The sequence below is a fragment of the Gorilla gorilla genome, chromosome 18 (genome assembly GCF_029281585.2).
Source record: "Gorilla gorilla gorilla isolate KB3781 chromosome 18, NHGRI_mGorGor1-v2.1_pri, whole genome shotgun sequence".
In the NCBI taxonomy this organism is placed as follows: Eukaryota; Metazoa; Chordata; class Mammalia; order Primates; family Hominidae; genus Gorilla; species Gorilla gorilla.
The window spans coordinates 101350653-101374112 of NC_073242.2; the positions used below are offsets into that span (position 1 = coordinate 101350653).

A 23460-nucleotide genomic window follows, 5' to 3' on the forward strand; every position below is an offset into this window, starting at 1 on the left:
CACTCTCTCCCAGCCTGGAGTGCAGTGGCACAATCTCGGCTCACTGCAGCCTCCTCTGCCTCCCAGGTTCAAGTGATTCTCCTGCTCAGCCTCCTGAGTAGCTGGGATTACAATGCACCACCACACCTGGCTAATTTTTGTATTTTTAATAGAGACAGATTTTCGCAATGTTGACCAGGCTGGTCTCGAACTCCTGACCTCAAGTGATCCCCCTGCCTTACCCTCCCAAAATGCTGGGATTACAGGTGAGCAAACTTTTTCTATAGTAAATATTTTGGGATTTGTGGGCAACATAAAGTCACTGTCACACATTCATGCTCCTCCCCTTCCTGCTTTTTTTTTTTTTTTTTTTTTGAGAGGGAGTCTCACTCTGTCACCCAGGCTGGAGTGCAGTGGCACATTCTCGGCTCACTGCAAGCTCCGCCTCCCAGGTTCACGCCATTCTCCTGCCTCAGCCTCCCAAGCAGTTGGGACTACAGGCGCCCGCACCACGCCCGGCTAATTTTTTTTTTGTATTTTTTAGTGGAGACGGGGTTTCACTGTGTTAGCCAGGATGGTCTCCATCTCCTGACCTCGTGATCCGCCCGCCTCGGCCTCCCAAAGTGCTGGGATTACAGGCGTGAGCCACCGCGCCCAGCCCCTTCCTGCTTTTTAACCTTTTAACAATATAAAAATCATTCTTAGCTGGAGAGGCTGTACACAAAACAGGTTGGCTGATTAAGGCTTGCAGGCCTGTTATAGATTCTTATTTTATTGGGCTCAAACACTGTATCTGGTTTTAGTTACAGCTACTAGTTATAGTCATTTACACAAAAAAAGTACCTGGTTAGTTACCAAAGAAATGTAATGTGTTAACATTTGTCCCAACAGCAAAACTGGATTTTCAAGGGAAACAGTGTTTATTTTTCAGTATGTTTAGCTTCTGAATGAAACTTGTCTGTTCAGCCAGGGACAGAGATAATGTTGTGTTTTTTAATTCCCTCAGAGATACTGTTTCGAATAATTGGCTTGTTGGGGTACAATTCACAGTTGATATATTACAGGATCTAAATAGACAGGTAGGTTTTGTTAAAGCCCAGGACACAGGTGATGATTGCTAAATCTTTACAACTCCCCAGTAGAAAGCAATTTTTCTAAACGAATAAATGAATCATGTTGGTCGGGCATGGTGGCTCACGCCTGTAATCCTAGCACCCTGGGAGGCCGAAGCCGGCAGATCACTTGAGGTCAAGAGTTTGAAACCAGCCTGGCCAACATGGTGAAACCTCATCACTACTAAAAATACAAAAAATCGGCCAAGCGTGGTGGCCCACGCCTTTAATCCCAGCACTTTAGGAGGCTGAGGCGGGCGGATCATGAGGTCAGGGGTTTGAGACTAGCCTGACCAACACGGTGAAACCTCATCTTTACTAAAAATAGCCAGGCTTGGTGGTGCAGGCCTGTAGCAGCTACTCAGGAGGCTGAGGCAGCAGAATCGCTTGAACCCAGGAGGCGGAGGTTGGAGTGAGCTGAGATTGAGCCACTGCACTCCACCCTGGGCGACAGAGCGAGACTCCGTCTCAAAAAAAAAAAAAAAAAAAATTATCTGGACTTGGTGGTGGATGCCTGTAATCCCAGCTACTTGGTACTTGTAAGGCTGCGACAGGAGAATCGCTTTAACCCGGGAGGTGGAGGTTGCAGTGAGCTGAGATCGCGCCATTGCACTCCAGCCTGGGCAACAAGAGCGAAACTCCGTCTCAAAAAAAAAAAAAAAAAAAAAAAAAGAATCATGTCACCTTTAGCACTTTTAGTTAGGTGGGGCTCAATGATACTTTTAGCTTATCTTTTTTCAGTCTTTGAGACAGAGTCTCCCTCTGTCATCCAGGCTGGAGGGCAGGGGCGCGATCTCGGCTCACTGCAAGCTCCGCCTCCCGGGTTCACACCATTCTCCTGCCTCAGCCTCCCCAGTAGCTGGGACTACAGGCGCCCGCCACCAAGCCCGGCTAATTTTTTTGTATTTTTAGTAGAGACGGGGTTTCACCGTGTTAGCCAGGATGGTCTCTATCTCCTGACCTCGTGATCTACCCGCCTCGGCCTCCCAAAGTGCTGCGATTACAGGTGTGAACCACCGTGCCCGGCCAATTTTTTTTTTTTTTTTTTTTTTTGAGAGGGAGTCTTGCTCTGTCGCTCAAGCTGGAATGCAGGGGCGTTATCTCGGCTCAGTGCAACCTCCGCCTCTCCGGTTCAAGCGATTCTCTTGCCTCTGCCTCCGAATTAGCTGAAATTATAGGCACGAGCCACAAACCCGGCTTTTTTTTTTTTTTTTGAGACAGAGTCTTGCTCTGTCACCCAGGCTGGAGTGCAATGGCATGATCTCGGGTCACTGCAACCTCCGCCTCCCGGTTCAAGCGATTCTTCTGCCTCAGCCTACAAGTAGCTGGGATTACAGGCGCCCGCCACCATGCCCTACTAATTTTTTATATTTTTAGTAGACACACGGTTTCACCATGTTGGCCTGGTCGGTTTCGAACTCCTAACCTCAAGTGATCCACCCACCTCGGCCTCTCAAAGTGCTGGGATTATAGGCATGAGCCACCCTGCCTGGCTTTTTTTTTTTTTTTTTTTTAGACATAGTCTGGCTCTGTCACCCAGGCTGGAGTGCAGTGGCGCCATCTCGGCTCACTGCAATCTCTACCTCCTGGCGCCATTCTCCTGCCTCAGCCTCCCGAGTAGCTGGGACTACAGGCGCCCGCCACAACCCCCAGCTAATTTTTTTTTGTATTTTTGGTAGAGACGGGGTTTCACCGTGTTAGCCAGGGTGGTCTTGATCTCCTGACCTCGTGATCCTCCCGCCTCGGCCTCCCAAAGTGCTGGGATTACAGGCGTGAGCCACCGCGCCCGGCCAATTTTTTGTATTTTTAGTAGAGATGGGGTTTCACCATGTGGCCAGGCCGCTCTCCAACTCCTGACCTCAGGTGATCCACTCACCTCAGCCTCCCAAAGTGCTAGGATTACAGGCGTGAGCCACCACACCTGGCTCACTTTTTTTTTTTTGGGGGACAGGGTCTCACTCTGCTGCCCAGGCTGGAGTACAGTGGCACAATCTCACATCACTGCAACCTCCGCCTCCCAGGTTCAAGCAATTCTCCTGCCTCAGCCTCCCAAGTAGGTGGGATTACAGGTGTGTTGCCACCACATCCGGCTAATTTTTGTATTTTTAGTAGAGACGGTTTCACCATGTTGGCCAGGCTGGTCTTGAACTTCTTACCTCAGGTGATCCACCCGCCTCAGCCTCCCAAAGTGCTGAGATAACAGGCATAAGCCACCACGCCCAGCCAAAAAAATCTGCACTTTTTTTTTTTTTTAGATGGAGTCTTGCTCTATTGCCCAGGCTAGATTGCAATGGGGAGATCTCGGCTCACTGCAACCTCCGCCTTCTGGGTTCAAGCGATTCTCCTGCCTCAGCCTCCGGAGTAGCTGGGATTACAGGTATGTGCCAACACGCCTGGCTAATTTTTTTTTTTTTTTGTATTTTTTTTAGTAGAGACGAGATTTCACAATGTTGGTCAGGCTGGTCTTGAACTCCTGACCTCAGGTGATCCACCTGCCTCAGTCTCCCCAAGTGCTGGGATTACAGGCATGTGCCACCGCGCCTGGCACGGAACCTGGTTTTATTTTGAAATGTTGCAAACGTTTATAAAGATACAGTATTTCTAAATTCACATCAACATCTTATGATAACAGCTAGCTCCTACTTGTCGTATGACTGCCCCGGTACAAGCGTTAGATGCAGCCTCCACAGCAGGGAGCAGATGACTTCCTTCTGGAGGCCCCTTTTTCTTTTTTCCCTTTTTTTTTTTTTTTTTTGAGACGTTGTTTCGCTCTTGTTGCCCAGGCTGGAGGGCAATCGCCCGATCTCGGCTCACTGTAACTCGAGAATCAAGCGATTCTCCTGCCTCAGCCTCCGGAGTAGCTGGGATTACAGGCTTGCGCCACCATGCCTAATTTCCTCTTTAGTAGAGACGGGGTTCCTCCATGTTGGCCAGGCTGGTCTCGAATTACCGACTTCAGGTGATACACCTGCCTCGGCCTCCCAAAATGTTGAGATTACAGGCCTGAGCCACCGCACCCGGCCCTTTTTCTTTTTTTCTGTAGCCCAGGCTGGAGTGCTGTGACGTGATCACGGTTTACTGCAGCAGCGACCTTCTGGGCTCAAGCGATCTTCCTGCCTCAGCCTCCCCAGTAGCTGAGACCACAAGTGCTCACTGCCGCTCCCCTAATTTTTAACATTTTTTTTTTGTAGCGATGCGGTTTCACTATGGTGTCCAGGCTGGTCTGCAACTCCCGGGCTCAAGCGATCCTCCCGCCCCGCCTCTCAAAGTGCTGGGAAGGTCCCTTCCAGGCTTAAGCAGCGATAATGGTTTTCAAGTTAAAAACAAAGGTAACCAAGGAAAAAGTTTTCTCTGAATACCGAGATAAATTAGGGAAATCGCCAGAGAATGTGGTGCTGAGGAAACACTACTAAATTACACCACACAGACCGGAGCGATGCTGGTCGAAAGGGCAACCGGACGGCTTAAAAGCGGGGCGGGGGAACGCTTAGAGCCCGTAGAGGGACACGGAGGCGCTGGGTGAAGAGTCAGGGATACGCAGGCTTCGAAACCCCCTCGGCCGCTCCACCCAGGGGGGAAAGTCCAGCGAAAGGCGACAGCAGATCTTAGGGAGCAACTCCCGACGTCAGAGAGGCGGTACTGGCAGCCGGTTATGGAAGAATCCGGAACCAAGGCACTGGGTGCGGTGAGGCCGTGGGCGCGGTGAGGCCGTGGGCGCAGAGTCCGAGAATCAACAGCTGTGGCTGGCCTCACCGCGCCCAGAGCGAAATTAAGGGCGCGCCCCCAGCAGCTGACTCAGTCGGCGTGGCACATTTCCCAACGTCTCCCGTGCCTCCGCCGCGGGAAGTAGTCCCCGGCCGCGCCAACTCCAAAGGAAACCGAGGGAGGGTGCCCCGAGTTAGCGCGTGGGTCCCGGCAGCGGCGATCGCGCAGCCAATCCCTGGAAAGGAGGGCGTGGCTATATCGGCCCCGTGGATCCCTCCGCCCGCGCTTGCTGTGCTGAGGCCGAGGGAGTCGCCATTTTGGATGGTGAACCCTGAAGTTGGTGTCTACTGTGTTCACGGCAGGATTCGGTTAGGTGAGTGTGGCATCCTCGGTGTCAGAGGTCTCTGTCTTCCTCTTCTCTCTGCGCTCCTGATTTAGCGGTCTCTAGCTAGCGCTAGGGCCCGGGATTCAAACGACTTCGGAGGGGGCAGCTGAGGAGAACGGGAAGGATAGTGGAAGTGGGGGTCAGACCGGAGGTCAGGCCCTCGAGGGCCCGCGGCGCGGGAAGCTGCCCAGGCCTGGGTTGGGGGCGTGGCAGGGCCGCGAGCGGGTCGGAGGCCGCTGGTCCTGGATCCTCGAAGCCGCTTAACTTTCCCCTAGTCTTCCTGCCCTGAGGTGTGTCTTCCCTGGGGCGGAAACGCCGCGGCCTCGGCGAGGGCTCCTCGGCGACACCCCTACCCCGTCTTTTCTGGCCCGGAGAGACTTCGGGAAGGTCAGAGCTTCCAGTGCCGTGAGAGGCGGATGCCCCCCAGTCCGGGCCGCTTCCACTGGGCGGGGTGGCCTCCTGGGCTTGTTCCTGGGTTAGGGGAACGGACTTGGGTCCACTTTGGCCTGAGAAAATTATAATTTCTTTCGCTGAAGTAAGGAGCGGCCTCTGCCCGCTTTCTCGGATCCCTGCGTGTGTAGTGAGAGGTCTTGGAAGGATCCTTGCGCCTCTCTTTCTTTTTCTAGGTGCTCTTCTTCCGGTGTGCTGGAGGTGACCTCTTGGAACTCAACAGCATAAACTTTGAGGAGGGTCGGGACCCAGGAGCTGTAGGTTAATTAGAAAAGACACTGTCTGTCGTAGTAAACTTAAAGTCTGGTCTTAAACAGATCTTTAGGGGAAACTTGAATTTTAAAATTATGTGTAATATTTTAACTTTTTATTATGGAAAATTTCAAGCAGACAGGAGTATAATGAATTCTCTCATCCAGCTTCAAACACGATCAACTCATGCCTAATCTTGTTTTATCTATACCCCTCCTATGTCTGTATTTTTCTAATTTAATAATAGTTGAAATATATATGTATATATTTCCCTCTCCTTTCCCAGTAGAAGCCTTTTGGCTTTTGTACCTACAAGCCAATAGTTTGTGGGAAATTTGCTTCCTCAGAACTTCTGGGATAGGGGGACTTGGTAATAGTCATTAGAAGATAAAACTGGCCAGATGTGGTGGCTCACCCCTGTAATCCCAGTACTTGGGGAGGGCTAGGTGGGATGATCACTTGAGCTTAGGAGTTGGAGAACAGCGTGGGCAACATAGCAAAATCCCGTTCTCTACAAAAATAAAAACAGCCAGGTGTGGAGGCCCGCATCTATAGTCCAGGAGGCTGAGGTAGGAGGATTGCTTGAGCCTGGGAGGTGGAGGTTATAGTGAGTCGGTAATCGTGCCACTGCATTCCAGTCTGGAGGACAGAGTGAGACCCTGTCTAAAAAAAGAAAAAAAAAAAATTAAAACACTTCCTCTTTTTTTGTATTTATTTTTGTTTTTGTTCTGCAGACGGGGGTCTCACTCTGTTTCCCAGGCTGGAGTGCTGTAGTGCACTCCCTGCACCTTCGACCTTTCAGGACTCAAGTGATCGTCCCGCCTCAGCCTTGGGAGTAGTAGCTGACACTACAGGCCCACGCCTGGCTTTTTTTTTTTTTTTTTGGTCGGGGTCGGGAGGGGAGAGTTTCTTTTTTTTTTTTATTTTTTTTATTTTTTATTGATCATTCTTTGGTGTTTCTCGCAGAGGGGGATTTGGCAGGGTCACAGGACAATAGTGGAGGGAAGGTCAGCAGATAAACAAGTGAACAAAGTTCTCTGGTTTTCCTAGGCAGAGGACCCTGCGGCTTTCCGCAGTGTTTGTGTCCCTGGGTACTTGAGATTAGGGAGTGGTGATGACTCTTAAGGAGCATGCTGCCTTCAAGCATCTGTTTAACAAAGCACATCTTGCACCGCCCTTAATCCATTCAATCCTGAGTGGATACAGCACATGTTTCAGAGAGCACAGGGTTGGGGGTAAGGTCACAGATCAACAGGATCCCAAGGCAGAAGAATTTTTCTTAGTACAGAACAAAATGAAAAGTCTCCCATGTCTACCTCCTTCTACACAGACACGGTAACCATCCGATTTCTCAATCCTTTCCCCACCTTTCCCCCCTTTCTATTCCACAAAACCGCCATTGTCATCATGGCCCGTTCTCAATGAGCTGTTGGGTACACCTCCCAGACGGGGTGGTGGCCGGGCAGAGGGGGCTCCTTACTTCCCAGTAGGGGCGGCCGGGCAGAGGCGCCCCCCCACCTCCCGGACAGGGCGGCTGGCCGGGCTGGGGGGCTGACCCCCCCACCTCCCTCCCGGACAGGGCGGCTGGCTGGGCAGAGGGGCTCCTCACTTCCCAGTAGGGGCGGCCGGGCAGAGGCGCCCCGGGAGGGGAGAGTTTCTTAATGTTGTCCAGACTGGTCTTGAACTCGTGGGCTCAAGTGATCCTCCCAAAATGCGGGGATTAGAAGTGTTTTGAATCCCCAGTGTTAGTGTTACATTTTAAAGTCATCCAGTTTCGTATATCTTATTTTAAAATAGTATTATTATTTTGTCCAAATACTTTTTCATTCTCCCTCTTTGTTCTTATGTCTCTGGCTTCTAAATTATCAGGAGCTCCAGAATCTCCATCTCTAGTTTGTTTGATTTAAGCTCTGGTTCTTGTAAGATAATCAGAATCAAGTCCCAGGGTTTTACAATAAAACTAGAAAAATGAAAGGGTAGTATAGTTAGTCATTCCAAATACAGGAAAAGTAATATGCCTATGAATACTTATTTCAACATTACTTATATGGTACAGATGGTCAAAAGTTTGGAGAATTGGTAAGAAAATTCTTACTGAGTGGAGGCCGGGCACGGTGGCTCACGCCTGTAATCCGAGCACTTGGGAGGCCGAGGCGGGTGGATCACCTGAGGTCAGGAGTTTGAGACCAGCCTGGACAACATGGTGAAACCCTGTCTCTACTAAAAATACAAAGATTAGCCAGGAGTGTTGGTGTGGCCTGTAGTCCCAGCTACTCCAAAGGCTGAGGTAGGAGAATTGCTTGCTCGAACCCGAGAGGCGGAGGTTGCAGTGAGCTGAGATCGTGCCACTGCACTCCAGCCTGGGCGACAGAGTGAGAATCTGTCTCAAAAAAAAAAAAAAAAAAGAAAAAATTATTACTGAGTGGAATATTAGACAGCGTTTACTACAAGGTTTTAGACTGTAACAAGATACGATGAGAAGGATTCTATATTGCTCAGTCCATGAGTATAGCTTTGTAAAACTATACCTTAAGAAACACCCTTGGCCAGGCACTGTGGCTCACGCCTGTAATCCCAGCACTTTGGGAGGCTGAGGCAGGCAGATCACTTGAGGTAAAGAGTTTGAGACCAGCCTGGCCAACATGGTAAAACCCCTTCTCTACTAAAAATACAAAAAAATTAGCCAGGTGTGGTGGTGGGCACCTGTAATCCCAGCTACTTGGGAGGCCAAGGCAGGGGAATCATTTGAACCTGGGAGGTGGAGGTTGCAATGTGCCAAGATTGCACCACCGCACTCCTGCCTGGGTGACAGAGACACTCTCTCAAAAGAAAAAAAAGAAAGAAACGCTCTTGGTGCGGGGCACTGTGGCTCATGCCTGTAATCCCAGCACTTTGAGAGGCCGAGGTGAGTGGATCATGTGAGGTTAGGAGTTCAAGACCAGCCTGGCCAACATGGTGAAACCCCCTCTGTACTATAAATACAAAAATTAGTTGGGCATGGTGGCGGGCGCCGGTAATACTTGGGAGGCTGAGGCAGGAGAATTGCTTGAACCCAGGAGGTGGAGGTTGCAGTGAGCCAAGATCCAGCTTGGGCCACAGAGTGAGACTGTCTTAAAAAAAAAACAAAAAACAAAAAAGGAAACACTGAGGCCGGGAGTGGTGGCTCACGCCTGTAATCCCAGCACTTTGGGAGGCGAAGGCGGGCAGATCAGGAGATCAGGCGTTGGAGACCAGCCTGGTCAACATGGCGAAACCTCCTCGCTACTAAAAATACAAAAATTAGCAGGGTGCCTGTTCTCCCAGCTACTTGGGAGGCTGAGGCAGGAGAATCGCTTGAACCTAGGAGGCAGAGATTGCAGTGAGCCGAGATGGCACCACTGCACTCCAGCCTGGGCAGCAGAACAAGCCTCTATCTCAAAAAAAAAAAAAAAAAAAAAAAAAAAAGAAACACTCTTGGTAAAAGACCCAATGAATTTCCCATAATGTTTTTATCTCAATTTTATTGAGAACAAGATGAAGATACTTTTGTTATGCCTGTGCATTTCAGTATTTATAGCTCCTTCAAGAAAATTTTGATGGTCTCTGAATTCTGAAGCCTTATTTTCTTGTGAATAACACATGATGCTGTTGATCTTACAGTTTTTTTTTTAATTAAATTTTCAGTCTTAGTTTGGCCAGTGAAGATTTGATTATAGTGTGAAGATACACCGTGAACTTTGTGCCACTTGTACATGTAATGCTTCTAAAGGAATTGGACCACCAGGTGTGGCGGCTCATGCCTGTAATCCCAGCACTTCGGGAGGTTGAGGCGGGAGGATTGCTGAGCCCAAGAGTTGGGAGACCAGCCTGGGCAACATAGCAAGGCCCCATCTCTGCTAATAAAAATTTTTAAAAAGATAAAGGAATTGGGCTGTATTATCTTGGAAATGTGTCCTAGCACCTCATTGTGTCTGTTTCTACTCTAATGTCACATCTTCATAACTGCGATACAGTGGTCATACCTAAATTTGTTCAAATTACTTCTTTTATAAGAACAACAACAAAAAAAACCTCAGGCTGGGAGCGGTGGCTCATACCTGTAATCCCAGCACTCTGGGAGGCTGAGGCGGGTGGATCACCTGAGGTCAGCAGTTTGAGACCAGCCTGGCCAACATGGTGAAACCCTGTCTCTACTAAAAATAGAAAAAATTAGCTGGGCGAACAGCCGGGCATGGTGGCTCACGCCTGTAATCCCAGCACTTCGGGAGGCCGAGGCGGGTGGATCACAAGGTCAGGAGATTGAGACCATCCTGGCTAACACGGTGAAACCCTGTCTCTACTAAAAATATAAAAAATTAGCTTGGGATGGTGGCGGGTGCCTGTAGTCCCAGCTACTCGGGAGGCTGAGGCAGAGGTAGTAGTGAGCCGAGATTGCGCCACTGCACTCTCGGCGACAGAACGAGACTCTGTCTCAAAAAAAAAAAAAAAAAAAAAAAAAAATTAGCTGGGCGTGATGGCAGACACCTGTAATCCTAGCTACCTGGGAGGTTAAGGCAGGAGAATCGCTTGGACCTGGGAGGTGGAGGTTGCAGTAGGCTGAAATCGCACCATTGCACTCCAGCCTGGGCAACAAGAGTGAAACTCAGTCTCAAAAAAAAAAAAAAGATCAGAATAAATAAAATAATACATGTCAAAACCAAAAGCTTTTGTACGTATTGGAGTGTCTGTAGCCAGTCTTGGCCCTGCTCTCTCCCCTCCTCACTTCGTACTTTTAGAGCTACAAACACTGAAGTTACTCCCTTAGGAAGTCTTTTTTTTTTTTTTTTTTTTGCTACTTTTAGCTGCTACTACTTTGAATAGAGCTTTCAGGATCACTACCTCTGGGCAGCTTCACTATTTTGGGCAGCAGTTCTGATTCTTTTCCTCCCCCAGATATCCTAAGAGGAAGGACTCAGTCCATGGTTTTACTTTGCTTATTCACGATGGGGAGGCTATCTAGCTCCCGAAGTCTCAGCAAGCTGAGTGATAAAAGAGGAACTAGATGGCTTTGCTATGCCAGTGTTAAGAATTGGAGTACAGTGAAGGATTGGGCTGCTGATCCATGTGTGACACTAATAAAAATAATGGTGTTACACTAATAAAGATAAGTATATTTATGTATATAAACAGAATACCGAGAACTAGGATTGTGGTCACTAGTTCATAACCATTTTTTAGAGTTTATGTTATAATTGCTTACTTGTCTTATAGTTGTTTTTATGTCAGCTATACCCATTTGATTGTGAGCCCCTTGAAGGCTAGGGAAGCTCTCATTTGAATGTCTGTTGTAGACAGTGGCTTAGCACAGTGCTTAATAGAATAGCGCTCGATAAATATTTGGTGAGTGAGTGAATGACAGTAAAGATGTTGAAGCACAGAGTGATTTTAGAGTAACCTCTGAATCACAAAAAGAATTTTAGATTACTTACTGGACAATGTTAGTATGTGATGTGTATATAATCACATATGTATAAAAATTTGTTTATGTTTGTTAATGTATATATGAATAGTAAATGTTGACTAGAATATTTTATTAACTTTTAGGTTATTATTTCCAAAATTAATGTTCCTAATCATACAGGATAACAAAGTTTATGTTACGTTTAGCTTTGGAAACAGGTTCAAATTCTGAGATAGTAATTAAGTCAGTCTTTTGTTTTTTTTTTTCTTTTTTTTTTGAGACGGAATCTTGCTCTGTCGCCCAGGCTGGAGTGCAGTAGCACGATCTCGGCTCACTGCAAGCTCCACCTCCCAGGTTCACACCATTCTCCTGCCTCAGCCTCCCAAATAGCTGGGACTACAGGCACCCATCACCACACCCAGCTAATTTTTTGTGTTTTTAGTAGAGATGGGGTTTCACTGCGTTAGCCAGAATGGTCTCGATCTCCTGACCTCGTGATCCGCCCGCCTCGGCCTCCCAAAGTGCTGGGATTACAGGTGTGAGCCACTGCGCCCTGCCTAGTCTTTTGCTTTAAATTCGTTTTTAGTCTGATTTATTTAATGTACTGGTAATCATTTAGGATATATCCTTTAGTTACTACTTTTGTGGTTTACTGTCATTGTCTTTAGTGATTAGTTTCTTCGTAAAATGGGGATCTGTTGAATAGTTGAAAAATCCTCAGTACTTAACAAAATAGTTTAGCAAATTGCTTTTCTTTCCTTAATTCTAAAACAAAACTAGATTATGTAAATTTGTAGAATTTTTTTAAAAGCATGTGGTTTTTAATTAAATTTTCTACTAATTAACATAATACATGAGCGACAGCTTTGTACAAAACACTGTGCTAGGCAGTGTGTGGGTGACATACCGTGCTAGGCAGTATGTAAGAAACAGTTGTCTTGCAGTGAGATTGAAACAGATTAATCAGAATTGTTAAACTGGGGGAAAAAGATATAAAGCATGCCTTAAACATCTTATTTTAACATAAAACACACAAAAAAGGCTAGCTAATCTTTAGATGAAGAGCTAAGACTTTTTAAAATATGGGTCCATTGACTGGAATTTATTCAACAAATGTTTACATGGTGCTTGCTGTGTACATATAACACAATGTGCTAATTTCTTTACAAATTTTCACTTAATTCTCATACCAGCCCAAGAGGTGTGAAGGTTCATGTAATATTAGTACTGATTTTCCTCAGATGTTTGATAGAATTTGCCAGAGAAGCCACCTGGGCCTGGATTTTCTTTGGGAATGGTTCTTAATTTTAGATTTAATTGTTTTTTTTGAGACAAAGTCTGGCTCTGTCATCCAGGCTGGAAAGTAGTGGTGTGATCTCGGCTCACTGCAACCTCCACCTCCTGGGTTCAAGCAATTCTTCTGCCTCAGCCTCCCGAGTAGCTGGGATTACAGATGCCTGCCACCACGCCTGGCTAATTTTTGTATTTTTAGTAGAGATGGGGTTTCACCATGTTGGCCAACCTGGTTTCGAACTCTTGACCACAAGTAATCTGCCCGCCTCGGCTTCCCAAAGTGCTGGGATTATAGGCGTAAGCCACCACGCCCAGCCTAGATTTAATTTTTGTAATAGATCTAGTGCAGCTATATTTTCTATTTCTTTGTGTCAAATTTAGTAAATTTGAGTTTCTGAGGTATTTATTTCATTTAATTGTTGAATTTATAGATATATGTTGGTTATACTATCGCCTTTAAAAGTCTTTAGAATCTGTAGTGATACTCACTCTTTCATCGCTGACACTGATAATTTATATGTTTATATGTTCCTTTTCTTTGTGAGTGTTATATAGGTATGTCAGTTTTTAAAAAATCGTTTTGAAGAATCAGCATTTAGTTTCCTTGATTTTTTTCTATTTTTTCTTCTATTTCATTGATTTTTGCTTTCTTTTTGTTGTTTTTGCTTACTTTGGTTTGATTTTGCTCTTTTTCTGTTTCCTTAATGTGGAAGCTTAGATTAGTAATTTGAGACCTTTTTTCTGGAGAGACAGAGTCTTGCTCTGTTGTCCAGCCTAGAGTGCAGTGGGCATGATCATAGTAGCTCACTGCCTCCTCAAACTCTTGTGCTCACTGCCTCAGCCTTGCAAGTAGCTGGGACTCCAGGTGTGTGCCACCATGCCCTGCTAATGTTTTACTTTTTTTGTAGAGAATGGGGTCTTGCTACATTGTCCAAGCTGGTCTCAAACTCCTGGCCTCAAGTGATCCTCTCCCCTTGGCCTCCCAAAGTGCTGGAATTACAGGTGTGAACCACTGAGCCTGGCCTCTTCTTTTCTAATTAAAACCTTAATGATATAAATTTTTCTTTAAGCACTGCAGCTACATCCCACAAATTTGTTACGTATATATATATATATTTTTTTCAGTACAAACCTTTAAAAAATTTTTTTCACTTGAAGCTTTCTCTTTGACCTCCAAGCAGTTCATCTAGAAGTATATTGTTGAATTCCCAAATGTTAAGAGATTTTCTGTTGATTTCTAGTTTAATTCTATTACAGTTAAAGAACATTCTTGGTATGACTTCAATTCTATTTAATTTAGGTTTTGTTTTCCTCTTCTTTAAAAATTTAATAGAGACGAGGTCTTACTGTGTTACTCAGGCTGGTCCCTTGGCCTCAAACGATCCTTCTACCTCAGCCTCTCAAGTAGCTGAGGTTATAGGTGAGAGCTACCATGCCTGGTCCTATTTAATTTGTCAAGTTTGGTTTTAGAACCCCAGCTATGTCCTACATTCATGAATGTTCTAGTACACTGCTGTGTTGGGTGTAATGTTCTATAAGTGTCAGTGAGATGCCGTCAGTAGGTGGTGGTGTTCAGTTCACTGTCCTTGTTTGTGTTCTGTCTGCTAGGTTGATCAATTACGGTGGGAGGTATGTTGAAGCCTCTAACTATAATTAGATTTATTTCTCCTTTCCTCTCTGTTAGTTTTTGCTTTGTGTTTTTGAAGCTCTGTTGTTGGGTGCATTCACAATTAGGATTGTTGTATCTTCCTGGTGACTTCACCCTTTTATGCTTATGTAATGTACTTCTGTATCCCTGGTTTTCCTTTCTCTGAAGTCTACTTTGTCTGATTTTAATGTAACCCCTCCAGCGTTCTATTTGTTTGGTGGTGGTGGTGGTGGTTGTTTTGAGACGGAGTTTCGCTGTTGTTGCCCAGGCTGAGTGCAGTGGTGTGATCTCGGCTCACTGCAATCTCTGCCTCCCAGGTTCAAGCAATTCTCCTGCCTCAGCCTCCCAAGTAGCTGGGATTACAGGCTTATGCCACCACGCCTGGCTAATTTTTTATTTTTAGTAGAGATGGGGTTTCGTCATGTTGACCAGGCTGATCTCGAACTCCTGACCTAAGTGATCCACCTGCCTCGGCCTGCCAAAGTTTTGGGATTACAGGCGTGAGCCATTGCGTCCGGCCTGTTGTTTTGAGACAGGATCTTGCTCTGTTGCCCAGTCTGGAGTGCACTTGCACAAACATGGCTGTCTGCAGCCTTGACCTCCTGGGCTTAAGCAATTCTCCCACTTCAGTCCCCCCAAGTAGCTGGGACTACAGGCACATGCTACCATGTCCAGCTAATTTTTATTTTCAATTGTAGAGATGGGATCTTGCTCTTAGTCTGGTCTTGAACTCCTGAGCTCCAGCGATTCTCCCACATCAGCCTCCCAAAGTGCTGGGCTTATGGCATGAGCCACCATACCTGGCCTCCAACTTTCTTTTGATTAGTGTTTGCATATATACCTTTCCCATACTTTACTTTTAAACTACCTACATTATTATATTTGAAGTGAGTTCGTTGTTGACAGTATATAGTGGATCATTTTTTGGTTCATTCTCACAATATCTGTCTTTTAATTGTGTTTATACCACTTTCATTTAATTATGTAATTTTTGAATGTTTGAGTTTAGGTCTACATTTTATTATTTGTTTTCTGTTCTCTCATTTTTGTTTGTTTCCTGCTTTTTGAGCTATTTGAACATATTTTAAAATTCCGTTAAAAAATTTTTTTTTTTTGCTTTTTTTGTATAGTTTTTTTGTTTTTCGAGATGGAGTCTCACTGTCTCACCCAGGCTGGAGTGTAGTGGCGTGGTCTCAGCTCACTGCAGCCTCTGCCTCCCGCGTTCAAGCAATTCTCCCGCCTCAGCCTCCCAAGTAGCTGGGACTGCAGGTGCGTGCCATCACACTGGGCTAATTTTTGTATTTTTAGTAGAGATGGGGTTTTACTATGTTGGCCAGGCTGATCTCGAACTCCTGACCTCGTGATCCACCCACCTCGCCCTCCCAAAGTGCTGCGATTATGGGCATGAGCCACCATGCCCGGCCGTATACAATTTTTTAGTGGTTGCTCTAGGGGTTACAATGGATGAACTTTTCTTTTTTTTTTTTTTTTTTGAGACAGAGTTTCACTCTCATTGCCCAGGCTGGAGTGCGATGGCACCATGTCAGCTCACTGCAACCTCCGTCTGCTGGGTTCAAGTGATTCTCCTGCCTCAGCCTCCCTAGTAGCTGGGATTACAGGCGCCCACGACCATGCCCAGCTACTTTTTTGTGTTTTTAGTAGAGACGGGGTTTCACCATGTTGGCCAGGCTGGTCTTGAACTCCTGACCTCAGGCAATCCACCTGCCTTGGCCTTCCAAAGTGCTGGGATTACAGGCGTGAGCCACCGCACCCAGTCGAACTTGTTTTCATAGGCTACTTCCAGTCAATGTTTTTCCACTTCTCATGGAGTATGAAAACCTTACTATTCTATAGATGATCTCTTTACCCTTCTTCCCTTTATCCCATAATGTTTTGGTTATCTTATGTATTACATTTACGTACATTGAAAGCTCTATCAGACAGTACTGGTTTTGTTTTTAATTGTCAAACATATTTTAAGAGATTTGCAGAGCCATCTATAATAGATATTCGCCATTTCTGTAACTCTTGCTTTATAATGTTCTGGGTTTCCTTCTGGTTAACACTTCCTTTCTGCATTAAAAACTTCTTAAGCAATTCTTTTTTTTTTGGAGACGGAGTCTCACTCTGTCACCCAGGCTGGAGTGCAGTGGTGCCATCTTGGCTCACTGCAGCCTCTGCCTCCTGGGTTCAAGCAATTCTCCTGCCTCAGCCTCCCGAGTAGCTGAGACTACAGGCGAGCGCCACTGCGCCCAGCTGACTTTTTGTGTTTTTAGTAGAGACGGGGTTTCGCAGTGTTAGCCAGGATGGTCTCACTCTCCTGACCTCGTGATCCGCCCGCCTCAGCCTCCCAAAGTGCTGGGATTAGAGGTGCGAGCCACTGCGCCCGGCCTTTTTGTTTTGTTTTGTTTTGTTTTTTGAGACACAGCTTTGCGCTTGTTGCCCAGGCTGGAATGCAGTGGTCCGATCTCGGCTCACTGCAGCCTCTACCTCCTGTGTTCAAGCGGTTCTCCTGCCTCAGCTTCCTGAGTAGCTAGGATTACAGGCGCCCGCCACCACGCCCAGCTAATTTTTTGTATTTTTTTTTTTTCGTAGAGACGGGGTTTCACCATGTTGGCCAGGCTGGTCTCAAACTCCTGACCCCAGGTGATCCCACCTGACTTGGCCTCCCAAAGTGCTGAGATTACCAGGTGTGAGCCACCAGACCTGGCCCGCAATTCTTTTAGATCAGGTCTACTGGTGACAAATTCTCTTACTAGTTTTCCCTCATCTGAGAATGACTTTATTTTTGAGGGATATTTTCTCTGGATATATAATTTTAAGTTGACAGTTCTTTTTTTTCAGCACTTTAAAAACGTTGTTTCGCTTCCTTTTGGTCTCCGTGGTTTCTGAAGTGAAATCTACAGTCATTTAATAGGTCCCTTGTAGGTAATGCATCGTTTTTCCCAGACTGCTTTCAATATTTTAAAAAATTGTCGGCTGGGTGCGGTTGTCTCATGCCTGTAGTCCCAGCTACTCGGGAGGCTGAGGCAGGAGAATCACTCGAACCTGGAAGGCAGAAGTTGCAGTGAGCCGAGATCGTGCCACTACACTCCAGCCTGGGTAACAGAGCGAGACTCCGTCTCAAAAAAAAAATTGTCTTTGGGTTTTAGCAGTTTGATTATGAGTCTGGACATGAATTTCTTTGAATTTTGTCTGATTCAAGTTTGCTAAGCTTTTGGTGTCTGTAGAGTTAATATATTTTGCTAAATTTGGGAAGTTTTCAGGCAGTATTTTTTCTTTCTTTTTTTTTTATTAAATCGAGATCTGAGAAAGGCCATATTTTAAATAATGTTTTTAAAGAATAAAAATACTCTTTCTCCTATCCTTATGGGATTTTTTTTTTTTTTTTGAGACAGTCTCTCTCTCTCTCTCTGTCGCCCAGGCTGGAGTGCAGTGGTGCGATCTCCGCTCACTGCAAGCTCCGCCTCCCGGGTTCATGCCATTCTCCTGCCTCAGCCTCCTGAGTAGCTGGGACTATAGGCACCCGCCACCACGCCTGGCTAATTTTTTGCATTTTTAGTAGAGACAGGGTTTCACCGTGTTGGCCAGGGTGGTTTCGATCTCTTGACCTCGTGATCCGCCCGCCTCGGCTTCCCAAAGTGCTGGGATTACAGGTGTGAGCCACTGCGCCCGGCCCCCTTATCGGATTTAATGACCCAACTGTCATTAAGACATTAAGACCCCTTGCTGTTGTCCTACAGATCTGTAAGGCTTTGTTCACTTTTTTCAATTTTTTTCTCTCTTTTTTTCAGATTAGATACTTTCTATTGACTTACCTACAAGTGTCCTGGCTCTTTTCTCTGTCATTTCCCATTCTGGTGTTTAGTCCATACAGTTTCTTTCTTTGGTTTGTATTTTTTTATTCTAAGATTTTTTGTTTTTATTTTTATTTTGAGACAGGATCTTACCATATTGCTCAGGCTAGTCAACTAAACTAGACTCAAGCAGTCCTCCTGCCTCAGCCCCCTGAGAAGCAAGGATTAGTTCTAAGATTTGTCTCCTCTTTATGTCTTTACTTTTTTTTTTTTTTTTTTTTGAGACGGAGTCTCGCTCTGTCGCCCAGCTGGAGTGCAGTGGTGTGATCTCAGTCCACTTCACCATCCGCCTCCCAGGTTCAAGCAGTTCTCTGCCTCAGCCTCCTGAGAAGCTGGGACTACAGGCACGTGCCACCACACCAAGCTAATTTTTGTATTTTGAGTAGAGATGGGGTTTCACCATGTTAGCCAGGCTGGTCTTGAACTCCTGACCTCACGATCCACCCGCCTCGGCCTCCCAAAGTGCTGGGATTACAGGCGTGAGCCACTGCGCCTGGCCTGTCTTTACTTTTTAATCTTTCCATTCAAGAGAAATTTCCCGTACTCGTTGCAGCTTTTTTTTTTTTTTTTTTTTTTTTTAAGGAGACAGTCTTGCTCTGTCGCCCAGGCTGGACTGCAATGGCACGATCTCGGCTCACTGCAACCTCCGCCTCCCCAGTTCAAGCGATTCTCCTGCCTCAGCCCCTTGAGTAGCTGGGACTACAGGCATGTGCCACCATGCCCGGATAATTTTTGTATTTTTCGTAGAGGGGTTTCACCATGTTGGCCAGGCTGGTCTTGAATACCACCCGCCTTGGCCTCCCACAGTGTTGGGATTACAGGTGTGAGCCACTGCACCCAGCCAGCATTTTTATAGTAGCTGCTTTAAAGTCTTTGTCAGTTAATTCCAACATTGGTGTTGTCTCAGGTTGATGTGTGAGTTGAGATTTTCCCAGTGAGTATCACCCACTTTCTGTCTATACCAGGGGTCCCCTTTCTTGTTCCTCAAGCCAGGACTAGAGAGCTCTTGATGCTCTTTCTGTCTGCTGATGCTCATTTCCGGGTTTCAGCCTGTTGTGCATCCAGGCTGGGGAACATCAGAGGGAAAAATAATAAACTCGCTGCCAGTTTATTGGTACTTCACATTGTGGTCTTCTTCGTCCATCAGCTATTATTTTTCATAGTTCTCAGATAGCTGCTACATGCATTCTGTTCAGGTTTTACAGCTTCATTCAGTGAAAGAGACACTGAACCTAGAACCCTGTTCGTTACATCTTTTGTTTCTATTTTTAAGGACCATCCATGTTGCTTTAAGTACAGCTGTTTAATTTTGTCTTCTGCATAGTATTCTGTCATGTTTTTGTCAAATTTTGTTTGTCCTTTTTTTTGGATACAGGGTCTCACTCTGTCACCCAGGCCTGGAGTGCAGTGTCGTGAACATAGCTCTCTGTTGCCTCCTTGACTTGACCTCCTGGGCACAAGTGAGCCTCCCACCTCACCCTTGCAAGTAGCTAGGACTACAGGCGTGCACCCCCACACCCAGCTAATTTCTAAATATTCTGTAGAGAGGGTCTTGCCATGTTGCCCAGGCTGGTCTTGAACTCCGGCCTCAAGCGATCCTCCTGCCCGGACCTCCCAAACTGCTGGGATTATAGGCATGGACCACCGTACTTGGCCTCATTTGTCCTCTTGAAATGAACACTTAGCATTCTTCTACTTCCTTACTACCACAGAATGCATACGTGCGTCTTCATGGTGCTGTGTACACATTTCTGTGGTGGTGTGTGTCCAGGAATGGAATTGCTGTGTCTTAAGGTATATGGATACCTTTCATTAAAGCATACTTTTCATTAAATACTGCCAAATTAGTGTCTAAAATGGTCATATCAATTTATACATTTATATTGGCCAGTATTTGAAAGTCTGCTTCTAATTTTTGCCAGTCTGGCAGGTATAATCTTACCTTTGTTAACATGTTCACTTCTAGGATTATACAAAATAGTAAATGAAAACTCGAGAATAACGCCTTAGGTTATCCTTCTCTTAGAAATGTCACTGTTTACTTGACAAGTTTGGTGTATCCGTGTTTAAGCTGGAGTAGTTGTCTACTAAGGGCAAGATCTTTGTAGGACCCATGATAGAGCCATACTCAGGAATATTTTTTGTACCTTTTTAAACCTAATTGCCTTATTAATCATGGGTATATTGAGTAATTTAACGGCAAGTTGGATAATGTTCCTTAGGTTAATGTCTTCTAATTTCAGTCACTACTGATACAAATAAATTGTGTGGGAGTTGATTTGTTATCTCGGTTATATAATAAAAGGCCTTGATGTACAGCAGTCCTCCCTTATCCATGTTTTCATTGTCTGGGGTTTCAGCTACTTTGGTCAAGTGTGGTCTAAAATTGCAGGAATAAACAGTTCATACATTTTAAATTGTGTGTCATTCCGAGTAGTCTGATGAAATCTCGTGCCATCCTGTTCATCCCACCTGGGATGTGAATTACCCCTTTGTCCAGCATATCCACGCTGTGTATGCTACCTGCCCATTAGTCACTTAGCCTTCTTGGATATCAGATTGAAAAACATGGTACTGGCCAGGTGTGGAGGCTCAAGTCTGTAATCCCAGCACTTTGGGAGGCTGAGGCAGGCGGATTACAAGGTCAGGAGATCGAGACCATCCTGGCTAACACAGTGAAACCCCGTCTCTACTAAAAATACAAAAAATTAGCTGGGTGTGGTGGCGGGCGCCCGTAGTCCCAGCTACTCGGGAAGCTGAGGCAGGAGAATGGCGTGAGCCTGGGAGGCAGAGCTTGCAGTGGGCCGAGATTGCGCCGCTGCACTCCAGCCTGGGTGACAGAGCAAGACTCTGTCTCAAAAAAAAAAAAAGAAAAAAAGGTACTATGTATAGGATTCAGTATGATCTGCAATTTCAGGCATCCACTAGGGTCTTGAAACGTAACCCTAGGATAAGGGGGTAGGTACTACTGTACTTCATAAGGGCAAGGGTGGTTATGTATTAATAGAAATATTGTTACTCAAGTATATGTGAATACATTTTTGTAAATATTCATCAATTTGGAGTATGTAAGAGAAAATACTGAGGCTTCCCTTCAGCTCTACTTTCCAGAGTTAACACCATTAAAATGTTAATACCTGTTTTTATAGGCCCCTTCTCCATGCATTTATATATGTGTATAAAGTAGTATTATAATGTGTATGCTACTTTTCAGCTTGATTTAAAAACAAACAAAAAAAACATTGGGAGGCTGAGTTGGGTGGATCACTTGAGGTCAGGAGTTCAAGACCAGCGTGTCCAACATGGTGAAACCCCGTCTCTACTAAAAATACAAAAAATTAGCTAGGCGTGGTGGTGTGTGCCTATAATCTCAGTTACTTGGGAGGCTGAGGCAGGAGAATAGCTGGAACCCAGGAGGCAGAGGTTGCAGTGAGCGGTGATTGCGCCACTGCACTCCAGCCTGGGCGAGAGTGAGACTCTTACGTCAAAAACAAAACAATAAAAGTAACACATCTTGGAGCTCCTCCCTTTCATTTGTTCGGCAGTTATTATCTGAGTGCTTGCTTTGTGCTAAAATGTTTTAGAATGCTACGTTACCTTTTTTAAAAAAAAAAACTATTGCTATACAAAGATCAGCCAGGTGTGGTGGTTCACGCCTGTAATCCCAGACACTCCGGAGGCTGAGGCAAGAGAATTGCTTGAACTTGGGAGGCAGGGGTTGCAGTGAGCTAAGATCACAGCACTGCACTCCAGCCTGGGCGACAAAGTGAAGACTGTTTCAAAAACAAACAAAACACCAAAAAAACAAAACAAAACTACTGCCATGTATCCCATAAAATAGATGGGTCTTAATTTAATCAGTTTCTAATTGGTGGGATTTAGATGATTTTATCATTGTATGTTCCCCTCTGTATACATGTGAATGTGAACTGTTCTTCAGGATAGACATTTAAACTTCGAATTTTTTTTTTTTGAGACAGGGTTTTGCTCAGCCTGTTGCCCAGGCTGGAGTGCAGTGGCACAGTAATGGCTCACCTTAGCCTCGACTTCCCAGGCTCCAGTGATCCTCCCACTCCTGCCTCCCAAGTAGCTGGAACTACACGCTCGCACCACCATGCCATGGCGAATTTTTGTAGTTTTGGTACAGTTGGAGTTTCACCATGTTGCCCGGGCAGGTTTCACTCCTGAGCTCAAGTCTCTGCCTCCCAAAGTGTTGGGATTACAGGTGTGAGCCACTACTCCCGGCCAGACTTGGAAGTTTGAAAGAGTGACCTTGAGAGGTGGTGCCAATTTACGTTTCCAGTGGAGTTTGAGAATGCACTAGTTTTCTCACTCATCATCATGATCAAGTTTAGAATAATCTCCATTGCAGATTTCCCCCCAAATATTGCTTACCTTTTAATTTTTTTATAGTTTAGGTAATTTTTCCATACAAAATAATTTTATGTCTCTTCTTAAAAAGGCCTGTTCTGTCTCCATTATAAAAATTTTTTTTTTTTGAGATGGAATCTCGCTGTCACTCAGGCTGGAGTGCGGTGGCGCGGTCTCAGCTTACTGCAAGCTCCGCCTCCTGGGTTCACGCCATTCTCTTGCCTCAGCCTCCTGAGTAGGTGGGACTACAGGCGCCCGCCACCATGCCTAGCTAATTTTTTGTATTTTTAGTGGAGACGGGGTTTCACCATGATAGCCAGGATGGTCTCGATCTCCTGACTTCATGATCTGCCCACCTCGGCCTCCCAAAGTGCTGGGATTACAGGTGTGAGCCACCGCGCCCGGCCTAAAATATTCTTTTATGTTTATCCTATGTTAATAGTTTTATTTTAGTTCTTGAGAATTAAAAATTTAACTGTGGTGAAGAACACATGGCAACATGACAATTTACCAACTTACCTGTTTTTAAGTGTAGAGTTCAGTAGTGTGTACTCACATCGTTGTGCAACAGATCTCCATAAACTTTCGTCTTTCAAAACTGAAACTCTGTACTCATTAAACAATTCCCTATTTCCCCCTACTACTGAACCCTGGTAACCACCATTCTACTTTCTGTTTCTCTGAATTTTAGATACCTCACAAAAGCAGAATCTTACAGTATTTGTTTTTCGTGACTGGCTTATTTCACTTACCATGATGTCCTCAAAGTTCATCCATGTTGTAGCATGTGATGGGTAGGATTTCCTTTCCTTTCTAAGGCTGATTAGTACTCTGTTGTATGTGTAGACCACATTTTGTTTATCCATGCATCCCTCAGTGGCCATTTGGGTTGCCTCCACCTCTTGGCCATTGTGAATAATGCTGCTGGGAACATAGGTATGCAAAGAGCTCTTTAAAGTTCTGCTTTCAGTTCTTTTGGATATATACCA

General features: G+C 45.5%; 1 protein-coding gene across 10 annotated transcripts in view; it reads left to right on the forward strand.

The window, feature by feature from the left end:
* IST1 (IST1 factor associated with ESCRT-III) overlaps positions 1–23460 on the forward strand; it is a 39524-nt gene continuing 16064 nt past the window's right edge. For 4 of the 10 annotated variants that reach the window (XM_063700320.1, XM_063700324.1, XM_063700321.1 and 1 more), the window contains exons 1-3: positions 158–245; positions 3347–3468; positions 4283–4420. In XM_063700320.1, the coding sequence (XP_063556390.1) occupies positions 4397–4420 (24 nt within the window). In that variant the 5' untranslated portion in view covers positions 158–245; positions 3347–3468; positions 4283–4396. Of the gene's footprint in view, positions 246–990; positions 1059–3346; positions 3469–4282; positions 4421–5050; positions 5170–5807; positions 5889–23460 lie in introns of those variants that run through there. The other 6 variants (XM_031002840.3, XM_055366433.2, XM_063700317.1 and 3 more) reach the window with 5 other exon arrangements.